The 24,037-nt window shown below is 38.8% G+C and overlaps 1 protein-coding gene across 2 annotated transcripts in view; it reads right to left on the bottom strand.

The window, feature by feature from the left end:
- SLC12A7 (solute carrier family 12 member 7) overlaps window positions 1-24,037 on the bottom strand; it is a 67,982-nt gene that overhangs the window by 25,018 nt on the left and 18,927 nt on the right. For both annotated transcript variants that reach the window (XM_086743077.1, XM_086743076.1), the window contains exons 3-12: window positions 23,550-23,672; window positions 20,379-20,525; window positions 19,718-19,772; window positions 19,046-19,176; window positions 15,326-15,567; window positions 12,858-13,069; window positions 9,412-9,579; window positions 3,933-4,031; window positions 3,152-3,209; window positions 2,560-2,734 (exon numbers count right to left, since the gene is read on the bottom strand). In XM_086743077.1, coding sequence (XP_086599203.1) covers window positions 2,560-2,734; window positions 3,152-3,209; window positions 3,933-4,031; window positions 9,412-9,579; window positions 12,858-13,069; window positions 15,326-15,567; window positions 19,046-19,176; window positions 19,718-19,772; window positions 20,379-20,525; window positions 23,550-23,672 — 1,410 coding nt within the window. The remainder of the gene's footprint in view (window positions 1-2,559; window positions 2,735-3,151; window positions 3,210-3,932; window positions 4,032-9,411; window positions 9,580-12,857; window positions 13,070-15,325; window positions 15,568-19,045; window positions 19,177-19,717; window positions 19,773-20,378; window positions 20,526-23,549; window positions 23,673-24,037) is intronic.

Here is a 24,037-nt window from a genome sequence, read left to right as displayed (position 1 = left end):
CCAGATCAGGTTGCTCAGAGCCTCATCCAACCTGGCCTTGAACGTTTCCAGGGATGGGGCATCCATGACCTCTCTGGGCAACCTGTTCCAGTATTCTACCACCCTCACTGTAAAGAATTTTTTCCTAATTTCCAGTGGCCATTCTCCCCTCCAGTCCAAGAGAACAGAAGGACCCAAGAAAAAAATATCAAGGATAGTGCCCTACTGAAACCAAGCACTAGTAGACAGACCAGTGAAGTAGCAGCAATGGAATGGAACAAAGTTATTAAAGACTGGGAAAAAAGTTGGCAACAGTAGTACAATCTGCCTTTAAAAAACCCAACCAAAAAACGCACAACATGTAAAAGACAACTCACCCGGCCAAAGCCGCTAGCATTGCATCTTACATTTTGTTTAGCTTTTCCAACCATCTCCTCTAACCCATACCCCATGCCTTCCTTCCCCCTCTTCACTCAAGTCCTTTCCTTTCTTATTTTCCCATTCCTATTCTGCACATCTCCCTCCTCCTCAGATGTTCCTCCCTCAACTCCACTCAAATTCTCCAGCTAACTCATCATTCACAATAGTCCTGGGCACATCTCAGCTGAGAAATTCTCTCTTCAAGTCACACATCAATGTGTTGACTCATTGTAGGCTTTCCTTAAGCTCAGGAACCAAACTGCTGCTGCTACTCTAAACCTATTCCTCACTGAAGATAGGTTATAGACATCTCTGAATAGTGTCTTTAGTTATTTATCAAGAGTAGTAGTCCATTTTTAACATAACATAGTACACTAAGCTGAGATGTGAGACAGTGACCTAGAGCACACATCCAATCAAGACTCCAGAGGCAAGTGTGAGTAAAGTAGGGAATACTCAAACATAAGTTTGGTCACATAAATTAGGTATCAAAGTAGGGATATAAATCTCCCAAAGAGACACAAAAAAAAAAGTGTGCTCCAAATCATCCTCAAGACTCTCTCCAAACAGAACAGTCTATTCTCCTAAATTCAGCCCTACCTATCTTTCTGTGTGCTGAATTTGACAACTGTCCTTTAACTCTGTTCTCAAATTATTCATAGTTGCTCAGATATAATCCCAGGTTTCATATTTGACCCTGTTCTTGGTAGGTTATCGTTGTGCTGTGCAACTGTTTGCTCTTCTTGCCAATTTGAGGTAAGCTTTCAAACTCCAAACTTCACCACAGAAATAACAGCTTTGCTCTCTAGACATAAGCATCTTTTGGAGTTTTATTTATTTTTAACTCAAGTCTAGTTGGCCAGTTTTTGCAGATGTAGCCCAGCAATTGTTACATATCTTACAGAAAGAGTTCTCTTTTCCTCTGTTGGCCAGCTCCCTTACTCACTTCCTTTGAGAAAAATACGACTTATTTTTTTCAAAACATGCACAAGGATGTCAGAACAAGCTTAATGTAGGGAGTCATGGGATAGACTACTGTTACATCTTTGTTGACTTCATTTAGTTTACAAAATTAATAAAAATTAGAATTGTATCTCTGACTTTTAGGGATTAAAATAAGTTTACTTATAGAATGTTAAAATTAATTGTGTGATTGCTTAGAGGCAAGCTAAATTAGAATCAAGTGTAGTTGAACTGTAGCTTGTTTAAAACTTAGCTTGGATGGCTAAGCAGAGAAGGTAACAAGGGAGTATGGGACATCCTAATCTTCAAGATAAGGGGAACTAAGCCCATGACTCAAGGAAAAAGACCACCTTCAAATCAGACAGCAGACAACAAAGACCTTGATAACTGAGGAGCCCTGGAGGCTGGCCCAAGTCAGGAGACAAGGAAATTAGCGACCAACTTCAAAAGATAAGGAGATGGCCTGCCTAGAGAGAAGGAGGGGACTCGATGAGCAGCAAGACAACCCCTGCCCTGAAATACCATTGGACTAATTGTCACATGGACAGTGTGTGAAGAGGGCATGGGGGTGGGAACTTAGATTTCGAATGTTATAATTGCCCAGGGATTTCTTTGTTCTGGGTCCTTCATGATAGGGGCCCAGCTGGAGCTGAAGTAAACTGACTCTGTGACAGAACCTATGGACTGAACTCTTCATTAGAGTCAGGGCTAAGTCTGGATCCAGCCACACCTTCCTGGGTAGGAGTTTAGAAAGCAAGGAGGTCCAGTCTGAATCCTGTGACTCTGCACAAGGGTCTTTCTGGACTCTCCTTTAACAACGACACAAGAAGTACCATGCAGTTCCATAGAGAGATTAAATCAACTCTGTTCACAAATACCAATTTTAAACACAGCCTGGAGTCCAGAAGTTCAGTTGCTAATTGCTTCTTAGTTCATTTATTTCCATTTATAGAAGACTTATATTCTCAGTTCTGAACCACTAACTCTTATGTGTAAAAACAAAAATAATTAAACTGCATTCCACAGAAATATCCAAGTTCAAACTTTGTCCTACAATAGCTTGATCTATTATTGTACACAGTTAGAACTGAGCTCCAAATTTTTTCCCTCACAGTTTCATAGGAACAGAAGAATGCCTCATTTTTTGTTCAAAATATAAGCCATATTTGAAGTAGTATAAAGAAGAAAAAACCTCACTTGAATAAACGGCACAATGCCATCTCTTGCAATGGCCTGCAACAGACGAGGTGCACCAGTGAGACTCTGGAGACCAGCACCACATGTTGAAAAGAATGAACCAATCACAATAACCCATGGAGAAGGCCAGGCCAGTGTGCCAACCACTAGATTTCCATTAACTGCTTCTCCAAACCTTAGGGAAGGGAAATGAAAAAAAAAGAAAAGAAATCAGTAAGCATTAAAATAACTTTACTATAGCTTCAAACATAGATAGAGCATATTACTTCTTAGAGTAACACCACTCCCCTTACCCCCACTCATCAGTTCCATAAACACTGATTTTCTTTCTCAAGAACATTTTATTGGGAGAGTTCCACTTCAAACATTTATCTTAGATTCTGCTTCTGCTTCTTGAAGGGATATAGCCTGATAACCCGAACAGTTTTTGCAGCCATATCTGTTTAACAGATGACTTTGCCCCCAGGTGTAACATAAGCAAGAGAAAAATATACCATACAGATATTTCCCAGAAGAATCATGAATAAGTCCTATTAACATAACTCATGTTCAAACATACTCCCTGTAAAATGAGAAATTGAATATGACTTACTTATCTCTTAGTATCACACCTTCTATACAGGCACCAAACAACACTATACAGGAGAGATCTATTACTGAGACTGAAGGAAGACTACACTGTAAATAATCATACACTGCAAGTAATCATACACAGAGAGAGAAAAAACACTATTTTCCACCTATAGATGAAATGAAAGCATTAATGATGATGAAGTGGGGTGGTTTTTTTGTTGTTGTTTTGTTTGTTCTGGTTGTTTTGTGATTTTTTTTTTGGTGGTGGGTTTTTTTGTTATTCTTCCCTCTTACAACTTTTTATTTGATGTTCTCTACAACTGCATTTGATGCACAGTTGATTCGTGAAGTACTGGAAGCAGCCAGTTCATATATCATGCAACAAAACAGATATTTTCTCATACAAATAAGCATTTGTGTCTTCTAAGCACTGAAGGACTAAATTTCTATCGCTGGTAGTCTGCTTTAAGATTTTCACTGGTTATACTAAGTATAACAAAAGTAATCTGCCAACCAACACATGATGCTAAAAACCTCTCCATCACTTCGCTAAAAATATAAGTTATATCTTGAAATTTGAAGCACTAGTAGAATATAGAATATGTATTTATATATACAAATATAATTTGAAATATTGTCAATAGCTTACATATGTTTTAAACAAATATAAAATGTCTTTTCAGTTTAGATTTCATTAATTCTAATCTCAAGCAACTCTAATGACTTTTCAATGAAAAAAAACTATACTGTTATACCAACAGAATGTGCACTAGAAAAAAACGTCACACCATAAAGGATACAAATAAAAGACGTAGTTGAAATAGCCAAAATTGTTCCAGTAGGAATAGATTTCTGAGCATCCTTAAGATCTCCAGATCTGTTTGAACCTGCCATAATACCTTAAAAAGAGATCAAATTATATGTCAAAAACAATCAATACTAACTCCATCTAAATAAGTAATAGATAGGAACATTTAACTTTAAGCCTGATTTAACACATCATTACCAATGGAGCTGGCTACAGAGATGTACTATAATCCTGTATAAGTCTTCAATCGATACCTTAACTTTATTCAGAAATTTGTGTTACCACCCATAGTTGACTGAATAAATTCCACAAAGCTCAGGAAAGAAATACACTTTTAAAAAGTTATTTTTCAAATGTAACTTCAGAATAATTTTTTAAATGGGGAAATATACAGGAGTATCAAAATGTTGCTGATGGATGTTATAAACTAATGGGGACATATCAATTTTAGATAGTGCAACCATATGCACTGACTTTCTACTAAACGGATTATCCATAATAAGATATGCAAGCAAATCAATAAACTTAGTAATAAAAATATAGAAAGAACAAAGAAAGGAGTAGGCAGGAAGTACAAGAAGGATGCTGTCCTGGTTTTGGCAGGGATGGAGTTAATTTTTCCTCTCAGTAGCTGGTATGTTTTGGATTTCAGATGTGAAGAATGTTGATAAACACCCTGATGATACCAGTCGTTCTGAATGAGACCAAGGACACCGTCCTGCTTTCCAAGTCTCACTAATTTGCAGATGCAGGAAGCTGAGAGAAAGACAGACAGAATAATTGATCCAAACTGGCCAAAGAGAGTATTCCATGCCATAAACGTCATGCTCAGTATGTAAGTGGCAGGCGAGGGCGGGTATCGGCCTTCCTGGCATCCATCCTTCCTGCTTGTTTTTGCTGGCATCGTTCCCCCTACCTTGCTGGCTCCCTTTTGCTCGCTGCTCGGTTTTGTTTCCGTGATCGCTGCTCGGGACGAGCTGTATCGGTCATTGGGACATTGGGTGGTGAGAAAACACATATTGTTCACTTTGTATATTTTTAATATCCTTATATTTTGTTATTATTGTAGTTTTCCCTTTTATTTTAGTAAACTGTCTTCATCTCAACCCACGAGTTCTCCTTCCTTCCCAATTCTCTCCCCCATGCCCCTGGGGAGGGGGAGGGTGAGCAAGACACTGTGTGGTGATTCGGGCTAAACCATCACAGTCTTAATGGCACCCAACATGGGGCTGTGTTACCACCCCTAGGGCAATCGATTCCAGGTGTACTGGACCCCCCTCCAAGTGAAAGCAAACTGTGGCCTACATTCTGGTGCCAAAGGGACGGAGAAGAACGCATTGGCAATATCGATGGTGGCATACCACTTGGCTGCTTTTGACTCCAGTTCATACTGAAGCTCTAGCATATCTGGCACAGCAGCACTCATTGGTGGTGTTACCTCATTCAGGCCACAATAGTCCACTGTTAGTCTCCATTCTCCGTTAGATTTTCTCACTGGCCATATGGGACTGTTAAAGGGTGAGTGGGACTTGCTGATCACTCCCTGGCTCTCCAGTCGACAAATCAGTTTGAGGATGGGGATTATGGAGTCTCGGTTGGTGCCGTATTGCCGCCGGTGCACTGTGGTGGTAGCAATGGTACCTGTTGTTCCTCAACCTTCAGTAATCCCACAACAGAAGGGTCCTTTGAGAGCTTGGGCAAGGTGGCCAACTGTTTATTCTCCTCTGGTCTCCACAGTGGCTATACCAAAAGCCCACTGGTACCCTCTTGGGTCTTTGAAATACCCACTCCTGAGGTAATCTATACCAAGAATGCATGGAGCATCTGGGCCAGTCACTATGGGGTGCTTTTGCCACTCATTCCCTGTCAGGCTCACTTCAGCCTCCAATACAGTCAGCTCTTGGGATCCTCCTGTCACTCCAGAAATACACATGGGTTCTGCCCCTTTATAGCTTGATGGCATTAGGGTACACTGTGCACCAGTGTCTACTAGAGCCTTATACTCTCGTGGGTCTGATGTACCAGGCCATTTAATCCATACAGTCCAATAAACTCTGTTGTCCCTCTCCTCTGCCTGGCTGGAGGCAGGGCCCCTCTAATCCTGTTGATAATATTCGTCGCTCACTTCCTGTGAATATGAATTAGAATTCCCTTCTATAGGATCATAGGTAAGATCAGCCCTTCTATTCTGTCTGGGGAACTGTCCACTGGAGACCGGAGCAGCAGTTTTCCGGGGAGAACCTCTATTTGCAAATGTTTTTCCCCGCAGCTCACATACCCGTGCCTCTAGGTCTGAGGTAGGTTTCCCATCCCACTTTCTCATGTCCTCTCCTTGGTCACGCAAGGTAAACCACAGGATACCTCGCCGTGTGTACCGTCTCTCTTGAGCAGGGAAACGTTTACTCCTAATAGCTGAAATACTGCTCTGTATGGGCGGGGAGTAGGGCCTATCCTCTTTTAACTGCTGGACCTCCCGAGACAGTTTCTCCACAGCTGAGACGAGGGAAGAAGAGAGAGTGTCTTCATATTGCCAGAGCTGGAGCAGCCATGGTATCGGTCGGTTGATTTTTTTCTCCCTTCTTCCTGAGGGTGCTGCACATTAAGCAGTGTTTGGTAGATACTAGTCATTGCCCAACACAAAGCTATAAGCTTTGCCTCTTTAGAATAGCCATGGCATTTTTCTTTCAAATATTCGATCACTTCATCAGGATTCTGTAGTTGTTCGGGAGTGAAGTTCCAGACCACTGGAGGTCAGAAGTTCTCTAGCTACCTGCCTGTCTTCTCCCACATAACATGCCACCCCTGCCCCTCCAACCTCAAGGTAGGTCTCCAGGTGAATTTTGTAAATAGTTGTTTAATCCTAAACAACATCTGAAACCCATTCAGGAGACAGAGCAATAGGAGTATGCTGGCTTGCACATCCCGAGGATATTCAAAATTCTTGAGAGCTGATGTGACTAGCTCAAAAGAAAAAGGGAAGGTAAAGGAGTAGGGGAAGGTACCCTCCTCTGATTTCCCCATAGATTGGTTCTCCGGGGAGAAAAAGAAAAATGTGTGATTATTAATAATTCTTACCAAATGGCATCCAAAGTATGGAGTTGCCAGCAACGCTGAAAACAAGGACCAGATTAATTTCATGACCAGTGATGATACCATATCATAAGCCAGTAGTGCCCAGTAAATCAAAATGAGAATTCTCATCCATTTCCGAAAAGTGATAAACAGCACCAAAGGAAATATGTGATGCAACTTAGGACAGACATAACAGAACCATGTGAACACGTAGTACATCATTGTGACATGGGACTCAAATAAAATAATGAGCACTTGTAACAACTGTAACACATTCTAGTCAGATCTGTCTGTACCTCAACCCTTCGAGCCCCACGTTGGGCGCCAAAATAACTGTTGTAGTTCAGCCCTGATCAGGACCACACTACGCAGTCTCTCTCTCACTCCCCTCACCTTCCGAGAGAACAGGGAGAGAAAATATAAGGAAAAACGGCTCGAGTTTTGAGATAAGGACAGGGAGAAATCCTTAAAGTTACTGTCATGGGCAAAACAGACTCAACCTGGGGAAAACTATTCATTTATTACTACAAACAGCAGGATAATGAGACAGAGAACAAGATAACCTCCATCCACCCCTCCCTCTTCCCAAGCTTAACATTATCTCTACTACCTTCCCCCTCCGAGTGGCACAGGGGGGAAGAGGGAATGGGGGTTGCGGTCAGCTCATCATACGTTGTTTCACGCCGCTGCTTCATAGTTCAGGGGAAGAACTCCTCACATTCCTCCCCTGCTCCATCGTGGGGTCCCTCCCACAGGCCACAGTCCTTCGTGGAACTGCTCCAGCGTGGGTCATCTCTTCCACAGAGTTCAGTCCCTCTGTCCCAGCAGGCCCTCCACAGGCCACAGCTGCCTTCAGGCATCCACCTCCCCCGGTACAGGGTTCTTCACAGGCTCCAAGTGGATCTCTGCTCCTCCATGGACCTCCATGGGCTGTAGGGGGACAACCTGCTACACCATGGTCGTCACCACAGGCTGCAGGGGAATCTTGGCCAGGAGCCACATTACTCCTCCCCCTCCTTCACTGACCTTGGTGTCTGCAGCCGTTCCTCACAACAGGCTGGTAGATGTCTCTCAGGATCTTTTTTTACATCTTATTCACTTCTCATCTTCTTTCCACTTCTTGCAACCGGGCTGGACCGAGTCAGGCCCAGTCGGCCACCTGGCAAGAGGCCAGAGGGTGAGGCCTGCAAGGCCCAAGAGGCCTGCGCCTCCCCCTCTGCCCCGACTCAGCTTCTTCACATCTTCTCTTCTCTCTTTTTCTTTTTTCTGTTTTCCCCTTCTTAAATACGTTATCACAGAGGCGTTATCACGGAACATTCTGCTACCAATCGGCTCAGCCTTGGCCAGCAGCAGGTCCACCCTAGGCCCAGCTGAGTCCACTGAACAAAGGGGAGCGACTTCTAGCAGTTTCCTACAGAAGCTACCACCTTAGGCCCCCCTCACTAACAAGACCACGACAGATGCTTAGGAAATCACATGTACCCATCCCTGTTTGAATCTAACAAGAGAATAAAAAAAAAAAAATTCCAGCACATCGGGAAAAATCATACAATAACTGGGTAAATCTGCCATCTTTCCTAGAATTGCCCTGACCACTGCTGAGGCAAAAACGTGGAAGCTGATGTTGAGACGTACCAGTGCAAAAGCATTATCAAACTTCATGCAATGAAACCGTAACCACAGGCTCAGATAGGGAGAGATGTTGATAAAAAAGTCTGAAGTAGAATAATGGGAACAGTGTGGGGCAAGAATACAAAGGGACAACTCTGTCTGGTTCTACTAGCAAACATTGCTGCAACTTCCTATCAAAAATTCTGTTTTGTTATATTGTAATTACAATTGCTTGAACTGGGATTTCTGAAGAAAAAAAGTCTCTGGTTATTTCAGTCAAAAGTGACCTGAGAAAAATAATATAGTAATCTAACCTTTAGGCTTGACAAAAAGAAGTCCCTACTAGTTACAGCTGCAAATAAAAAAAAACCAAACACTGGACATTTAACAAATCACAGGTGGTTTATGGCTTGAAACAATTATCTTAATGCTCAACTGCTCTCTCATGCATTTGAAGAATAAAATATTATAAATGTATACATCTTATTTTGAATAAGCACTTAGTAACACATGGAGCTTTTGTTTTCTTTCCATACATCAAAAATAGAACTTAAACAAAGGAATCAGTTTAAGTCCTATAATCCCCTAAAATAACCAGCCTCCAGCTGTGTCTCTCTAGCATCAGAAAGTTTTAGGTATATTTAAAAAAAAAAAAAAGTACTTTCTGTGTGCTTGGGTACACAGACTAGCAATATCATGTGTCAACAATAAACATTTCCACACCAAAAAAATAGTCTTTTTTCAGCTATAAGAACACATCCTCAGTCATGAAAAATAGTTGTGTTTACCTGTCACAGATGGGAAATAAATCCCTACAAGCATTGTGAAGTAGGTCATGATGTCTGTGAAAACGTAAGGCAGTGCGCCCATTTTTGTATCTTCTGATCCAGGAACTGATGGCTGACCTTTTTTCTCAACTATTGATCCTTTTTCTGAATAGGTACTCCACAGATTATCTACAAGGGGTAAAAAACAACAGCAAGCACCATCTCTGTTTCAGGATATTAAGTAGTGAGAATGCAATAATCTTATGAATCAAATGGCTTTTCTTACAAAAATGACATTTCCCAACATTTCCTTATAAAACCAAGAATACAGCAGCAATACGATCAATATCAATTGCAGCTGGTGGACATTTCCACTGTACACCAATAAAAATGCAGTAGTGTATGTGATGCATCTAACAAGACTATCTTCCATTACAGAAAGATTTAGTTATAGAATTAAATTCTAATACATCTGTAGAGTGCCCACTTACATTGCACAGATATATAGATGTATTATCAGGACGTATAGTGAAAAAAGAAGCAAAGTAGACACTCTCCCTCCCTGTCAGAGAGCCAAAGGATTTTACACCACAGAAATAAACAATTCCCATGAACTGCCAGGATGATGGATCTGATAGCAAGTTTTCAGCCATCCAGTACAACTTCAGGGAATTGAGTACAGTATTCTAAGCCTTCACAATAGCAAAAGGTTACCTTGAGCACAATAGGAGATCGACCCTGAACCTCCACAAGAGGCCAAAGATCGGGTACTCATATCCGGACTTGTAACAGAAATCTTACAATTGGGAAGCATATATGGAAGCATGCATGAGAAACACAGGAGACAGCCGAACAAAGATTAAAAGGAAAAGTAAGTATGAATTGCCACAGAATGCTATATGTGTTAGTTCATTCAAATGAAGAGGAATAATAAACTGATCTAAAGATAAAACTGAAGTCACAAAAAGAAGAGTTAAGAAAACAAGAATCGTAAGTTTCAGGAATTTCAGCAAAGATTTGAGGAGCGACATAAAACAAGATCTCCAAATTAGCATGCACTCCTTGCGGAGCATAAAAAGACAGTAAAAAAAAATCAGTTTGTCATTGCCAATCAAAAGCACTAAATACTTAATGAGGACTCAACGGCCTGCGTCCTTTATTCAGTATGACACCGAAGTGACAATGGCCTGAGCACTACAATGCATACAACTCTAATTGTGGAAGTGTGTATGCCAGTATGAGTGGGTAAAATCAGCTTAAGAGACTTTGTAAGACAGAAATAACTTTCCCCTTTCATAAGATGTTACACAGAGCTTTGTTAAACTAATTTCCTACGCTCATTTTTCCAAAAGTGATAGTCCAAGTAGACTTGAAAGTCAGGGCGAGGAAAAAGAGTCACTTTTCTGAAGAGTCCAGACAGACATTTGTGGGAAGGTGGGTTTCCCTTTTAGGACCATCCGTGTATTGCTGAGGCTCCTCTAGCAATATTTAGGGACACAAACAAGATCTGGTACAATTTATCTACCCCAAAAACATGCTACCGTGAAGCAAAATGATTTGGATGGAAGTTATTTCCAGAATTATTTCATTACTATTAGGGTCACATTCATGGGCATGTTTTCACTGCTATTTCACTGAATCATAGAATAGTTAGGGTTGGAGGGGACCTTCAAAGGTCATCTAGTCCAACCCCCCTGCAAGGAGCAGGGACATCTCCAACCAGATCAGGTTGCTCAGAGTCCTGTCCAACCTGGCCTTGAATGTTTCCAGGGATGGGGCATCAGCCACCTCTCTGGGCAAGCTGTTCCACCATCCTCATTGTAAAAAAATTTTTTCCTTAGGTCTAGTCTGAATCTGCTTCCTTCTATTTTAAAACCATTACCCCTTGTCCTATCACAACATGGCCAGCTAGAGTTTCTCCTCATCTTTCCTATAAAGCCTCCTTTAAGTACTGGAAGGCTGCTATAAAGTCTCCTGGGAGCCTCCTCTTCTCCAGGCTGAACAGCCCCAACTCTCTCAGCCTGTCCTCATAAGAGAGGTGCTCCAGCCCTCTGATCGTCTTTGTGGCCCTCACTCCGACAGGTCCATGTCCTTCTTATGTTGGGGGCTCCAGAACTGGACTCAGTACTCCAGGTGGGGTGTCATGAGAGCAAAGCAGAGGGAGAGAATCACCTCCCTCAACTTGCTGGCCATGCTTCTTTTGATGCATTCCAGGATGCAGCTGGCTTTCTGGGCTTCAAGCGTGCAGCATTGCCTGCTCATGTTGAGCTTCTCATCCACCATCACTCCCAGCTTACCTGAAATCATATTGCTACCCAAGGACTAAAACATGATATAAGTCAAACTTTTTATGGGAGTTTCACAGAGATCAGGAAACCTTCAGTCTGAAACCTTCACAAGCAAAATAGCAGTTTAAAGCTTATACTGTAGCAAAAAATTAGAACATACAGTTGCGTTCTGAGCTGGGTCAGGAAATGTAAAAATTATTCAGGAAAAATTGTAGGCATGCATGTGGTAAATTACAAAATACGTAGAACAAATCCTAAGTCACATTTCTTGTGACAAACATTTCAATCAATAATAATTTAATTTTTCACTGAGGAAATTCATTTTTTAAACATACAAATTTGGATTCAGAGAAGCCTACGCTTCATTTAGTATCTTTTTATGTATTACTTAGTATCTTTTTATGTATTTGTACACTTTATAGTTATTATTTTAAACCAAACTATGCCAGTAGTGATTGCCTAGTATCCCTATGTAGAGTAATATATTTACAGAAACCAAACCTTAATTTAAGGGGAAGCAGGGGAGAGGTATCAGAACATCCATTTCATCCCCAGAAACATTCAGTTTGTATACAATCTAATCCATTACATGTTCAAAATTACTCTTACAACCCAGTGCAACTGGAATCCCAAGTAGTCACAACTGTACAGGAATGCAAACAGAATAAAATCTATCTTTGTAGAACACCTCCCGTCCAAATGCTAGACTGAAAACTAGGAAGACTGCCTTTCTCTCAACCTGTCACTAACTAGCTGTATCACACTGGACAAGCCACAAGACTTGATTCCTCAATGTACCACCTGTAAATTGGAAGCAAGTTCTCCTTCAGGAGAGTTTGAGAGTGTATTCATGAACAGCTTATTGAAATAAGTGTATGTAGCATACAAAAGAGCTAAACGCTTAAAAAATTACCTGTGATAAACACTTTCATACTTTTTTTTTGACAGAACAATAGCTTACGAAAAAGTGCCTATAAAACTCCAATGACCTCCAAATTAAAGTATTTGATACTAAGCTCCTAAAATCAGATGGAAACTTTACAGGAGGAAGCATGCTCCAAGTATCAACCTTCCACACAAACAGATTAGAGCTGAAGAAGGCTAAACCACTACATTACTGAACAGCTACAGGCTAAACTGTCAAAAAAAGTTTTTAAATCACTGTACTTTCCAACTTACCAGTTAGAACTCCACTCATTATTCCTGGAATCCCTTGGATTTCTGTTACATTATTGAGACTAAAGTAGTCATCACATGTAGCATTAAGCAAAGAACTATCACAGAATAGGCGCCACAAAGCTGTAGTCTTTGTCTCATTATTGCTTTCAGTAAATTTGGCACAGACATCAAAGTTGCGTTTTGACAATGTACGGTTTCCAAGGAGACAAATACTATAAACAAAAAATAAAAACTGTGATCCTTCAATATAGTGTTACACATTAAACCATTGTTTGTCCATTAGACTTCTTCAGAAACCTGTTATTTATAGTATCTATCTTATGGCCTATACTACATCTACTAAAACAGTATATAGTCTCTGCCTATAAAACTATCATCAAACATTTTTACTTTAAGATATTAATAGCTATTTTGCCTTCCACTTTATTCTTTGGAAAATACAATCAACTCAACTAGCGTGGCCATTAAATAACAGAAAATCATGATTCATTCAATCCTACAGGAAAGAAATGAAATTAAGTAACATTTAACATAACAATGAGCTTGACCAAGAAAATACAAAAGTAAGATTAAGCAAGTATGTCATGTCCTTTTCTAGCAAATAAATACTTCAGACGGTCCTCAAAAATATTAAAATCCAAGAGACAGGAAATAAGCCAGGAGGGTTAAACAGCAAAATTTAAGAACATTGATGGTAATACAAATTAAAGAATCACATACCAGGAAGCAATTATAACACTCAGAAATGAAAGGAAATTAGAAAACTCAGAACAGTTTGTAAAAAGCAAATTCCTAACAGCAAAGAATATTAAGATGTAGGAACAATTCTTTGCTAAGCTACACAAAAGATGTTTAAGAGATAGCTATTTCCAGGCTTGCTTAATAATTAAATGATATATAATATCCAAGACAACAAAAGAAGGAACATCAAATAAAACATACATGTTAGGCAGATAAGTCAAAGAACACATAGCACACTTCTAATACTTCTGAAGGAGCTCAGTCAAAAAGATGATAACAAGCAGTAAAAACATTGCCGCTTGGCATTAGAACAAGTATACTAAGCCAAGCAGAATATTGGCCCAATGCAATATCCTGCTTCTGATGGCAATGAAGAGTAGATGCCTTGAGAAGAGTACAGGACACCAGTACAGCTTCATTATATGGCATCACATGGAAGTTGAGCAGATTTAACAGAAAGCTGCTGCTAAAAAGAATCTTGCCACTTGACTTGCTTATTTTACTTTTTAATTGCTATTGATTTGAGGACTATAGCAGCAGGGTGAGTTGACTCAATGCACGGAAACTTCTTCCAATTTGAGTCAACAGGGAGATCATGAGGTAAACTATTTTACTGTCTATACAACGGCCAAACCTAACACAGTTTAGTAATGTCAAACTAACTAACCAGCTAAGTGGATGCTGGTTTTTTTTTTGGTGACCAGCTGACCATCAGATCAGCTTTACCATAATATAAAAACACAGCCGAGTTTCTCATTTTGAGGTAGACTGGCCAAAATGTGAACAACTATACTGATTGGAAGATAACCTCCCCCACCCCCCCCACCTCAAACAAGTACCAGCCACAGAAAAGGTTCCCAGGAACTTGGCAATACGTCTTACCTATGCTACATATCCATATAAATCCTCTTTCATCTATATAGGCAACTAAAAGATTTAAGTATTTCCCTACTGGAAGTTACACTTTCTTAAAGTTCAAGTTTTCTTCAGAGAAATGTCAGTTTTGAACACACTTATTTTTTCAATAGATCACTTGATATCATTTTACCATACAGTCCACAAATCCTGTTTTAATGCTCATTTTGTAACACAACCACCAACACTTCACTAGCGCTACAGAATCTGTAACAATCATGCAGCAAACAGTAACTTCAGCCCTGCCTAAGAGACAGAACTTAAGAACAAAAGTTACCAGGCTATTTAGCTAATGTGTTAAGTAGTATCATTTTGTTTTCTCTCCAAACAAAAGATGATGCACAAAAAAAAATTAAAGTAACTCACATACTGATAACTGGACAAAATAAATAATTCTTAGTGAGTTAAGAGGTACACGCTAAAGGTGTCCAGAAACAATATGCTATATGATATGCATGACAATAATAAAATCTAAGTTTTTAGTGTAATTCTTTATCTAAAGTAGCTATATTTACTGTCAGCAAAAACCACCTTCCTGTTCTCTAGGTGTGGGTGGAATAACGATGAGTAACTTTAAGTACCAAAGAACAAGTTCCATAGTATCATGTCTTATGAACAATGAGAAAAAGATTCCGATGGGTAACTCAGAGTAACAAATGAGCACATAATTGCCTAAAACACATTGAAGCCCATGTGCTTATATTTTGAAGTTTAGCTTTAAAGCATGCAATGGTTTACAGTAGTTATTCCCTTCTCCCACTTCTTTTTTTTTGTATTAAATAATCCACACTACTTAAGGCTATTGCACTTACGGAAAGTCAGGTGGGTCAAAAGCAGTCTTAATAACTCCAGCATATATGGCAATGATGGAAAGAATCACACAGGCAAGGAAGACCAGCGCGAGTTTGTTGACATACTTCACTCCAACAAAAACTACTATGGCCATCAGAATAATAATACAAGTTCCATAAACTCTCATATTATTCAGCATAGCCTCTGTTTCTTCACCAACCTCTTCTGCTTTAAATATAGCAGCACTTGGGGATATGTAGGTCTGCAAGAGATATGTCAAACTATCATATATGTAATAACAAATATTTTACTAAGAATCATTTACTTGAACTTCAAAATCTAAACTTGTAATACAATATCAGTTTTATTCTTTCACAAACCAGTTCAACCAGATAACATGGACATTTAGAAAGTGTAGAGGTAAAAGGAAGGGGAAGGCAGTGATTAAGAAATACAAGTTTTAAGAATGAGATACTGCTTTTGATCCAGCTTCTTATCTCCCCTTTAAGAGATCACACTCCTCAAATTCATGTGTCTGCCACACAGGAAAAAACACTAAGGACCTGGTGGCAGGGTCTAATGACACAAATTAAAAGAAAACACCAAACCCAAAAACTAGCTTAAATACTCAGCTCAACCCAGATATATCCCTAGATTCATTTGAAGCATTTGCTGATCAATAATTTCACTGATTGAAACAAAATATGAAGAGTCAAACAAAAGCATAATAAAAACCCTAAAGTTGTTTTCAGCACTATATTTCATAGAATTTAAGCAAAGATACCTTAAATATACCTAGAAAAATATTTTATGGTGATTTTATCTTAATTTTTAATCTGAAGTTGCAACAGCATAATTTAAGATTAGCGTGACAAGCAGAGTCCTGTGCTGAAATAATTTAAACTACTGTCATTTCAAACAGGATTCTCTTACAGATCTCAATTTCATATAATTTTGTTCCAGGTTCTACCTGAAAATAAGTTGGAAGCATGTCTTTCAGGACTTACACTGAAAAAATGCAGACGAAATACAAACCCTGATCTATAATTCTGAGATATTTGTGTACTACATTACATGGTAAAGATATCTTTATTCCTTGTTCTAACATCTTTAAAAAAACAAAACAAAAACAAACAAAAAAAAACAATAAAACAAACCTCCACTCAGCTGTTAGGGGAGTATTGAGTCTTGAGGCAACTCCACTCCTTCAAAACAACGGCTGAACTGACTATCCTTCAATAATTTAACTGCTAAAGGCAGGAAGACACTTTCAGGAGGAGGCTATCCTGATACGTTCAGAATCAAAAATAAAAAAATAGACACAGGCAATTCTTTACTAGAATTTTCTCTAAATTTAGTTAGTTTAAATTAACTGTAAGTTAAGTTTAAATCTAGTAAATTAATATTTACTAGAAGATATTAAAATTGTGACATCACCATAAAAAAAACACAACAAAATTAAAATTTGATTACAGATAGTATTTACGTATCATTACTAGATAGATCCTACGTTGTGATGTTGCAGAATTATCAGGCTCTGTTTGAAGATACTCCAGAAGGTTTTCTTGGGTGCTTTGCTGCCCTGCTGTTCATAGCTTTTGCTAGGGAAAGCCAAAGGCAGACAACTAATTTCTGCCCCTCCAAATAACCCACATCCCAGTGGAGGGAGAGCAGGAATCAATACTTGTGCCTCGTGGCTATGGTAGGGGTCTGTTCCGAGGTCTTCTGCCAGATATGACATCCTGGGAGGCTTTTAACTTTGAATTCCATAGTTAAACCCTATACATATTTATTAGCAATACATAAAACCAGCATGACCTAAGTAGGGAGAACAGTGCATCAAATCTAATCCACAATGGGACATGGTGCTAGTGTTGTTAATATAGATCAGAACTCACAAGTTAGCAGTAAGGACTATCTCTAATTTCAAATCTAGGCTTTTTTTTTAATTACATGGGTCATAGTAAGAAATAAGAAGGAGGAATTCTGAAGTACCTCCTGTGCTTATCTGCACAGTCTCCAATATGACAATTAATAATTCTCTGACCCCTCCTGGACAAGGCAAAGCCACAGTAGCTGAGCCATTGCCATACAGGTAGTCTTCCACAGCATTTACAGGAATATGAAATTTCAAAACCAGTAGTCTGAAAAGGAGGCAGTGCGATAGATTCTTAACTCCTGCATCATAGGAGATCTGGCCTTCATGTTCTCCATAACTTTTCATTGGGCAGCAGTTTCCCCAGTGCACATGGCAGTGCCAGGCATTGTAGAAGCTGAAAAGTTTCTGTGAGTTATACTGGGAATGCTTGTCCGATACATAGTCCAGACTTCCAGCTGGAAGAAGGAGAGGAGTCCTCCTAGACCTTAAGAAAACATGGCTTAAGAGGACTTACGCCATACTTATCTAGAGTAAGCAGCTCTTCCAAAAGAAATGTAGAGCCACCTAGGTGTGTGTTGACTGCTTACTATAAAGTCAGTTGCCAAAACTAAAATCTTATAGTCATGATCTCAAAACTAGAATAGTAGAATGGAAAATTAATTCTAGTAGATACAAAGCAAATTGCAGATCCCCTGGAAAGGTCACTAAAGAATTCAGGGCTCAAAGGCAAAAGTTGAAAATAGAAAGGATGGGTATACCATGAAATCCACATTCTTGCTAAAACTTGAGTCACCGGAAAGAAACCAAAACCTTCTCGTGTTAAACAAAAAGTTAGACTTCATTCAGAGCTGAATAAAAGGGAGACTCCAAAGCAAGAAAGATACACTGACTCTCAAGACCGAATCTTTAGCTTTTCAATTCCAAGTCTAAGATAACCTAAAGAAAGAGCTACATGCATCTGCATATTTTTGTTTGGAAAAGGAGAGGTGGACATACAACATAAAGCAGGCAAGACATATGAAGCAAACGTTTTGTAAGTTTGCTGTGGTGCAACATGAACATATGCAGACAAACTTTTAAATAAGAAATTTAAAAAAAATAGTTTATTTGAAAATGTGAAGAAATTAATACTAGAATAACTGACCTAGCATCACTAATTCCAAATGACACTTCAAGAGGCCCTGAAAATAGACATTGTTTATTATTTAATCTAAAATCTAACAAAACATTTCACTAAGGACTGCACTATTTCTTGTGGTATTTTTTGCCATTTTTGATACAGAAGTTGTGGTTTTAAGTTGGTACAAATTCACTTAAATCTTAAACAGACAGACTTCAGAGACATGTTGTTATCTGGTTCTTTTCTGCAAAATCTACTGAAATATATCTCCTATTTATTTTTCATCTCCAGTTTGGATCTATACTTTTAGGTTTGAAATTTTAGGTATGTGTTACTAAAAATTAATATAGTTTTCCTTGCAACTCTCTAGGTCTACAGAAGCATAGGCATAATTTATGGGACATTCAGTATGCAGAACATGTTATGAAAAGGTGACAGCAGATACATTGCATCTAGTACAAATTTGCAAATGTCAGTTACCGAATTCTGTTTGGTTCCTACTTTGAGTAGAATCAACTTACATCAAATAGCCTTTAATTTATTTTTGTATTGCTGATAAGAATTTTTTGAACTTTTTCAAATAGTCACAAGGTAAGAATAAATATTGACATACTGAAATACAGCATCAAAACAAAAAAAAAAAAATCACCAAACTAGAATGCATTTTAGGCCGAGCATATTCCTCAGCAATCTCCCCAAACAGCCCAAATACATTTAATCTTAAGAGAAACTAGTACTTACCAACAAAATTTCAATGGTACCAAGAATGTACATTGCTCCTGCAAAGGTTGTACCCAAGTAGAAACAAAGACCCACTGCTCCACCAAACTCTGGCCCTAAAGATCTTGAAATCATGTAGTAAGAGCCTCCAGCTGTGAATTTTTTAAAAAAAAAAAAAAAAAAAGAGAAAGACACTAATCCTTCAGATTAAGGACAGTAGTAGAAAACAAATTTGAGTCATTCCGTCAACATAATCAAGATAACTACTGCATGCATCTCCATAGAAACATTCATACCAAAAATGTATTCAATGTCTATACCAACTAGGCAGTTAGAATGTGTATTTCAAAGTTAATATCCCCATTATATTATTACTTGGGGAACAGAAAACACCACCAACACCAGCCTTATTTGTAAAGAAATCTGTTTTGCATGAAGACAAGTCTCCATTAGTCCAAATTACAAGATGTTATCTTTCACTGAAACAGAATCAAACGATTGATGACAAAAATGTGGTACAATTCACAATTCCCAGAAGGCCCAGTTAAAAGTCATTTATAAATCAGTTAAAAGAAAATATACACTTGATACAAAAGCATTACTTCTGATATCTCAGACTACAGTAATGTTTTATCCCAGCTCTGAACTTCCACCATTTGACTATTCACCATTTAAGATAAAATTCTTCATTACCTGGAACTACACCATTTGTTGCTATTGCACTCATTGAAATTGCAGTTAGCATAGTCTGTGGAAAGATGAATTAGAGGAAATTTAAAATACTGAGTTTTTTGAAAGGCAAGGCAAGACAGAGTGATTAAATTAAACTAGGATTTTTTTTTTTTCTACAGTCTTTATAAAGGGCAGTAAGAATACAAACTACTGAATATACTTTAAATAAGATGTTCATTATTGCAATTAAACAGTAGTGACAAACTGATCAAGTGTCATTGTTATGACAATATCATCTACGAGTGGTCTCACATTCCAAAACATTAATTTATGGACATAATGGTGTGGATTGATTTGTAGTTTATATTTCAGTTTGTTCTGAAATTGTGAAAAGCAGAACAATTCAGATCTCCACGTAAATAATGAAATATTTGCTGAAAACTGATTTCATAACATCCATCTAATACTTCAGACAACACTTACTGTTCTCAACTAAAAAGAAACTCCACACAGGCTAGAATGACACATGACATTTGGTGCATATATATATATTCCATGTCTCTCAATGGCACCAATACTTAACCATTATGGAGAAATCTTTCTCTGCTACTCATATATTAGAAGGCAGCTGTATTCTTGTAACAGAAGATTTGGCCAATATTAAAGAAAAAGGTTAACTTACACAAGCACAACACATGAACACAATAATGAAAGACTCAAGAACTCCAGCTGTTCCCACTATCCATGTTAAACGTAGGAAAAGGATAACTCCCAAGATGTTTTGCAAGCAGGGCAGGTACACACCAATAAAAGTGCCCATACGTGGAACCTGGAAACAAAGTCAGAACATTAATTCCTTTGCAGTAAGCAATTTAAGCCCATAAGCACTTTCTTCTGCAAACACTTATCACAAATGCTCCATAAACAAATGCCAAGTGAAATTGAACCATAGCTTCAAAATGCCCAGCTTCACAAATATTCATAGGCTATTCAGGCAGAAAGATTCCTGAAAAAGACAGAAAACTATTTGTGACAGTAAATCTTTTTGTCCCATAGGAATTAGGATAAAATCTTGATGGGGTAGGATGTCCCTTTATCCGTTGATTGCAAAGCTTTTGAAACTTTCTTCCAAAATACCAGTTACAGACTACCACTGAAGAGAAGTTACTGCCATAATAAAAATATTAAATATATTCTGCAAAAAGTTGATCACTAATTGCCCTGCAGCTGGGCCACAAAATTATAATCAACAATAAGTGTTTTCAATTTGGAAAAAAAAAAATTAAGACAGACAAGGTATTACGACAAGACCAGAAGAAACAGAGCTTACTACAACTTGTTTTTGCAAAAGTTCTAAACCTGCCGCAACACAGTACATTTGTTTGTACTTTTTATTTGCTGGTGATCACCATGGGTCAAGACAGACAAAAGTATTCAGGCTTCAATGTTAAAGTTCCAGCCTTCTACACTTATGAAGAAATCAGGCCTTGAAATACTCAACTTGGAAGCAACAGTTATACACAGTAGATTTCCAGATACAGAAGCTCTTTTTAAATCACAACTCAGCCTGTGAAAAAAGGCAATCAATTTAAATAAATAAGCAAGCATTGGTGCTTTATAAATTAAAAAGATTATTAAGAAAACTAAGTCTACAATCCAGTTCTGGAGCCCCCAACACAAGAAGGACATGGACCAGTTGGAGAGGGTCCAGAGGAGGGCCACGAAGATGATAAAAGAGCTGGAGCACCTCTCTTATGAGGACAGGCTGAAAGAGTTGGGGCTGTTCAGCCTGGAGAAGAGGAGGCTCTGGGGAGACCTTATAGCGGTCTTCCAGTACCTAAAGGGGGCCTACAAGAAAGATGGGGAAAGGCTGTTTAGTAGGGCCTGTTGCAATAGGACGAGAGGTAATGGTTTTAAAATAGAGGGGGGTAGGTTTCGATTGGAAATTAGGAAAAAATTTTTTATGATGTGAGTTATAGAACACTGGAACAGGTTGCCCAGAAAGGCGGTGGAGGCCCCATCCCTGGAAACGTTCCAGGCCAGGCTGGATGAGGCTCTGAGCAACCTGATCTAGTCAGGGATGTCCCTGCTCCTTGCAGGGGGGTTGGACTAGATGACCTTTGAAGGTCCCTTCCAACCCTAACCATTCTATGATTCTATAATTCTATGATAACAAACCACGGAGCGTCATTTAGACTGTAATCTTTTATTTGTAGTATCTTGGGCAATATCCACGTGCAACACCAATGCTACTGTCTCAGTTACACTGATAAAAATGCTACTCTGACAGTCTACTACTTATTAACCACTTAATTTCAGACACAGAACTGAAAACACACACATGGATTGAAGTGGTGTTTTTAAGGCCACCAGGTGGTGCTCAAACGAGATTAAGTGCAAGTGAGGACACGGTGCTCATTCGGCTCGACACTTCGAGAAGGACTAACACTGTGCTGTATTAACACAAACCTCTGCACAGCAGCTGGATGAGGACAGGGATCACACTAAGGAAAGTACGAGTTAATCAGTGTTGGTTTTCTCACCTGTCAGGCTGTATCTTCATATGAGAAGAAACAAATACAGAACAAGAGACAAACAAGAAGCCGCCTCACACACAAACATATGCAGGATAACCAAAAAGCTACAACAAACAGCTGGACTTTATTTTTCACCCTTGCCCATTGTCCTGGTACCAACTTCCTATACTAGTCAAACCCTAATGCAAACATTCAGGTACCATACCTTAAATCTCTCTTCCAGTCAAGTGAGCTCCAGTTCTAACCTTACTTTCAAGCACCTTTTCGTATCTGTCTCTTCTGCTATGTGCTTATTTCTTTTTATTCATTCTTATGTGCTTCTCTTCCTTTCTCCGTAACTCAGCATACAAACTCAGTAGCTGCACTCCTCCTACACAAAGACAAGTGACTCCTTGTCACTCTCCTTTTGCCAGTATCTATCCAAATTTATTAGTTTCAGTCATCATGCTCAACTAGTTCCAGCTCATCATACCTCCTTGTCTGGGAGTTTTCACACTCTCTCAGGTCCTATGTTATTGACCCAAGCCTTCTTCTTCCCAAACAGCTCCCTGCTCATAGAAGGATCAGTCCAACATCTTATTATAGACTCCAACTGCTGCACGCATTCTATTTCTACAGAGGCCTAGATAGGCACTTTCGGAATACAGTAGACAACCCTTGAAGAAGTCAGTTGCTGTCTTCCAGCAAGTGTGTTTAGGGATGTGCCAAACAGAACTTTTTGCCTCCTCTGCCCCATCAAGAAATATCCTATTTCTTATGTATGCAACAAAATGTTTCCTTGGAATGTGCCCATTAAGTTTTAAAAATACTCTGACACACAGAAACAAGAGACCTACTCAGAAAAACTGCTGCCATGTTAACAGAAGCAAATATGCTTATGGATGTAAAAGAGTGACCTGCCTCCTCTCAAGTTTTACTTAAATTTCAACTTTAGGTAAAAACTCAGTTAATTAAAACGTATTAATAAACCAGCCAAAAAAAAAATAATACTGTATCCTTATTAGAGGTAGACAAAAGGTACTGATACTCACACTAGGACAGAAGGAAGAAGAAAGAAAGGAAGAGGAAACTGAGTGCCTTGCATGTTCCAGGTCCTAGCTTTGCACGCATCCTACCTAGGGCTTTTACAGCATTTTACATGCTAACAAGAACACTGAATTAACACAAGGCCTACAGTTAGCAAACGCTTCAGTTTTAAATACTGTATTCAAAATCTCACTCCTGTTATTAGGCATCCACATATTTTCTTTTTAGGTTGAAAAACGCCCCTCTTCGTGGGTAGCTTTGTCTCAATAACTTACTAGAAGTTTAAATACCTTGACTTCCTTTCGTTTGCTATCCTCATCTGCTTCGTGTTCCACCACACCTTGAGTCAGATTAGTGTAGTTTGCCAGTTTATTAAGAAGAGATGACACCATGGGATTACTATCCATTTCTTCCTGTTGGGATTTTAAGAACACTGCATTTATTAAATAGGTTTTTTTAAGTCATTATTTTATGATACTACTTCAAACACATAGTCAACAGGTAAGCCCTGATTCACTCAGATCCAAAAATCAGCATGACAAAATACCAGTCAGCTTTCAAACAACAAGAGCTCTAAATCTTTCTATAAGTTTAACACTACATGCTATCTTGCAATATTTCCTTCAATTTTTACACTATCTTACAACATGCAGCTTGTACAGCTGGAATATAAGTGAAATCTAGAGAAGCGTCATTGTTAATTATACAAATCTATTCCTATTACAATATAGCCTTTAGGGGGTTGTAATGCTAGGGTCAAGTTATTAGGATGATTTTC

Source organism: Chlamydotis macqueenii, chromosome 2 (assembly GCF_036417535.1).
Source record: "Chlamydotis macqueenii isolate bChlMac1 chromosome 2, bChlMac1.mat, whole genome shotgun sequence".
Classification (NCBI taxonomy): domain Eukaryota; kingdom Metazoa; phylum Chordata; class Aves; order Otidiformes; family Otididae; genus Chlamydotis; species Chlamydotis macqueenii.
Note: the sequence above shows the minus strand (reverse complement) of the source record. Positions and strands in the feature narration are given on the sequence as shown.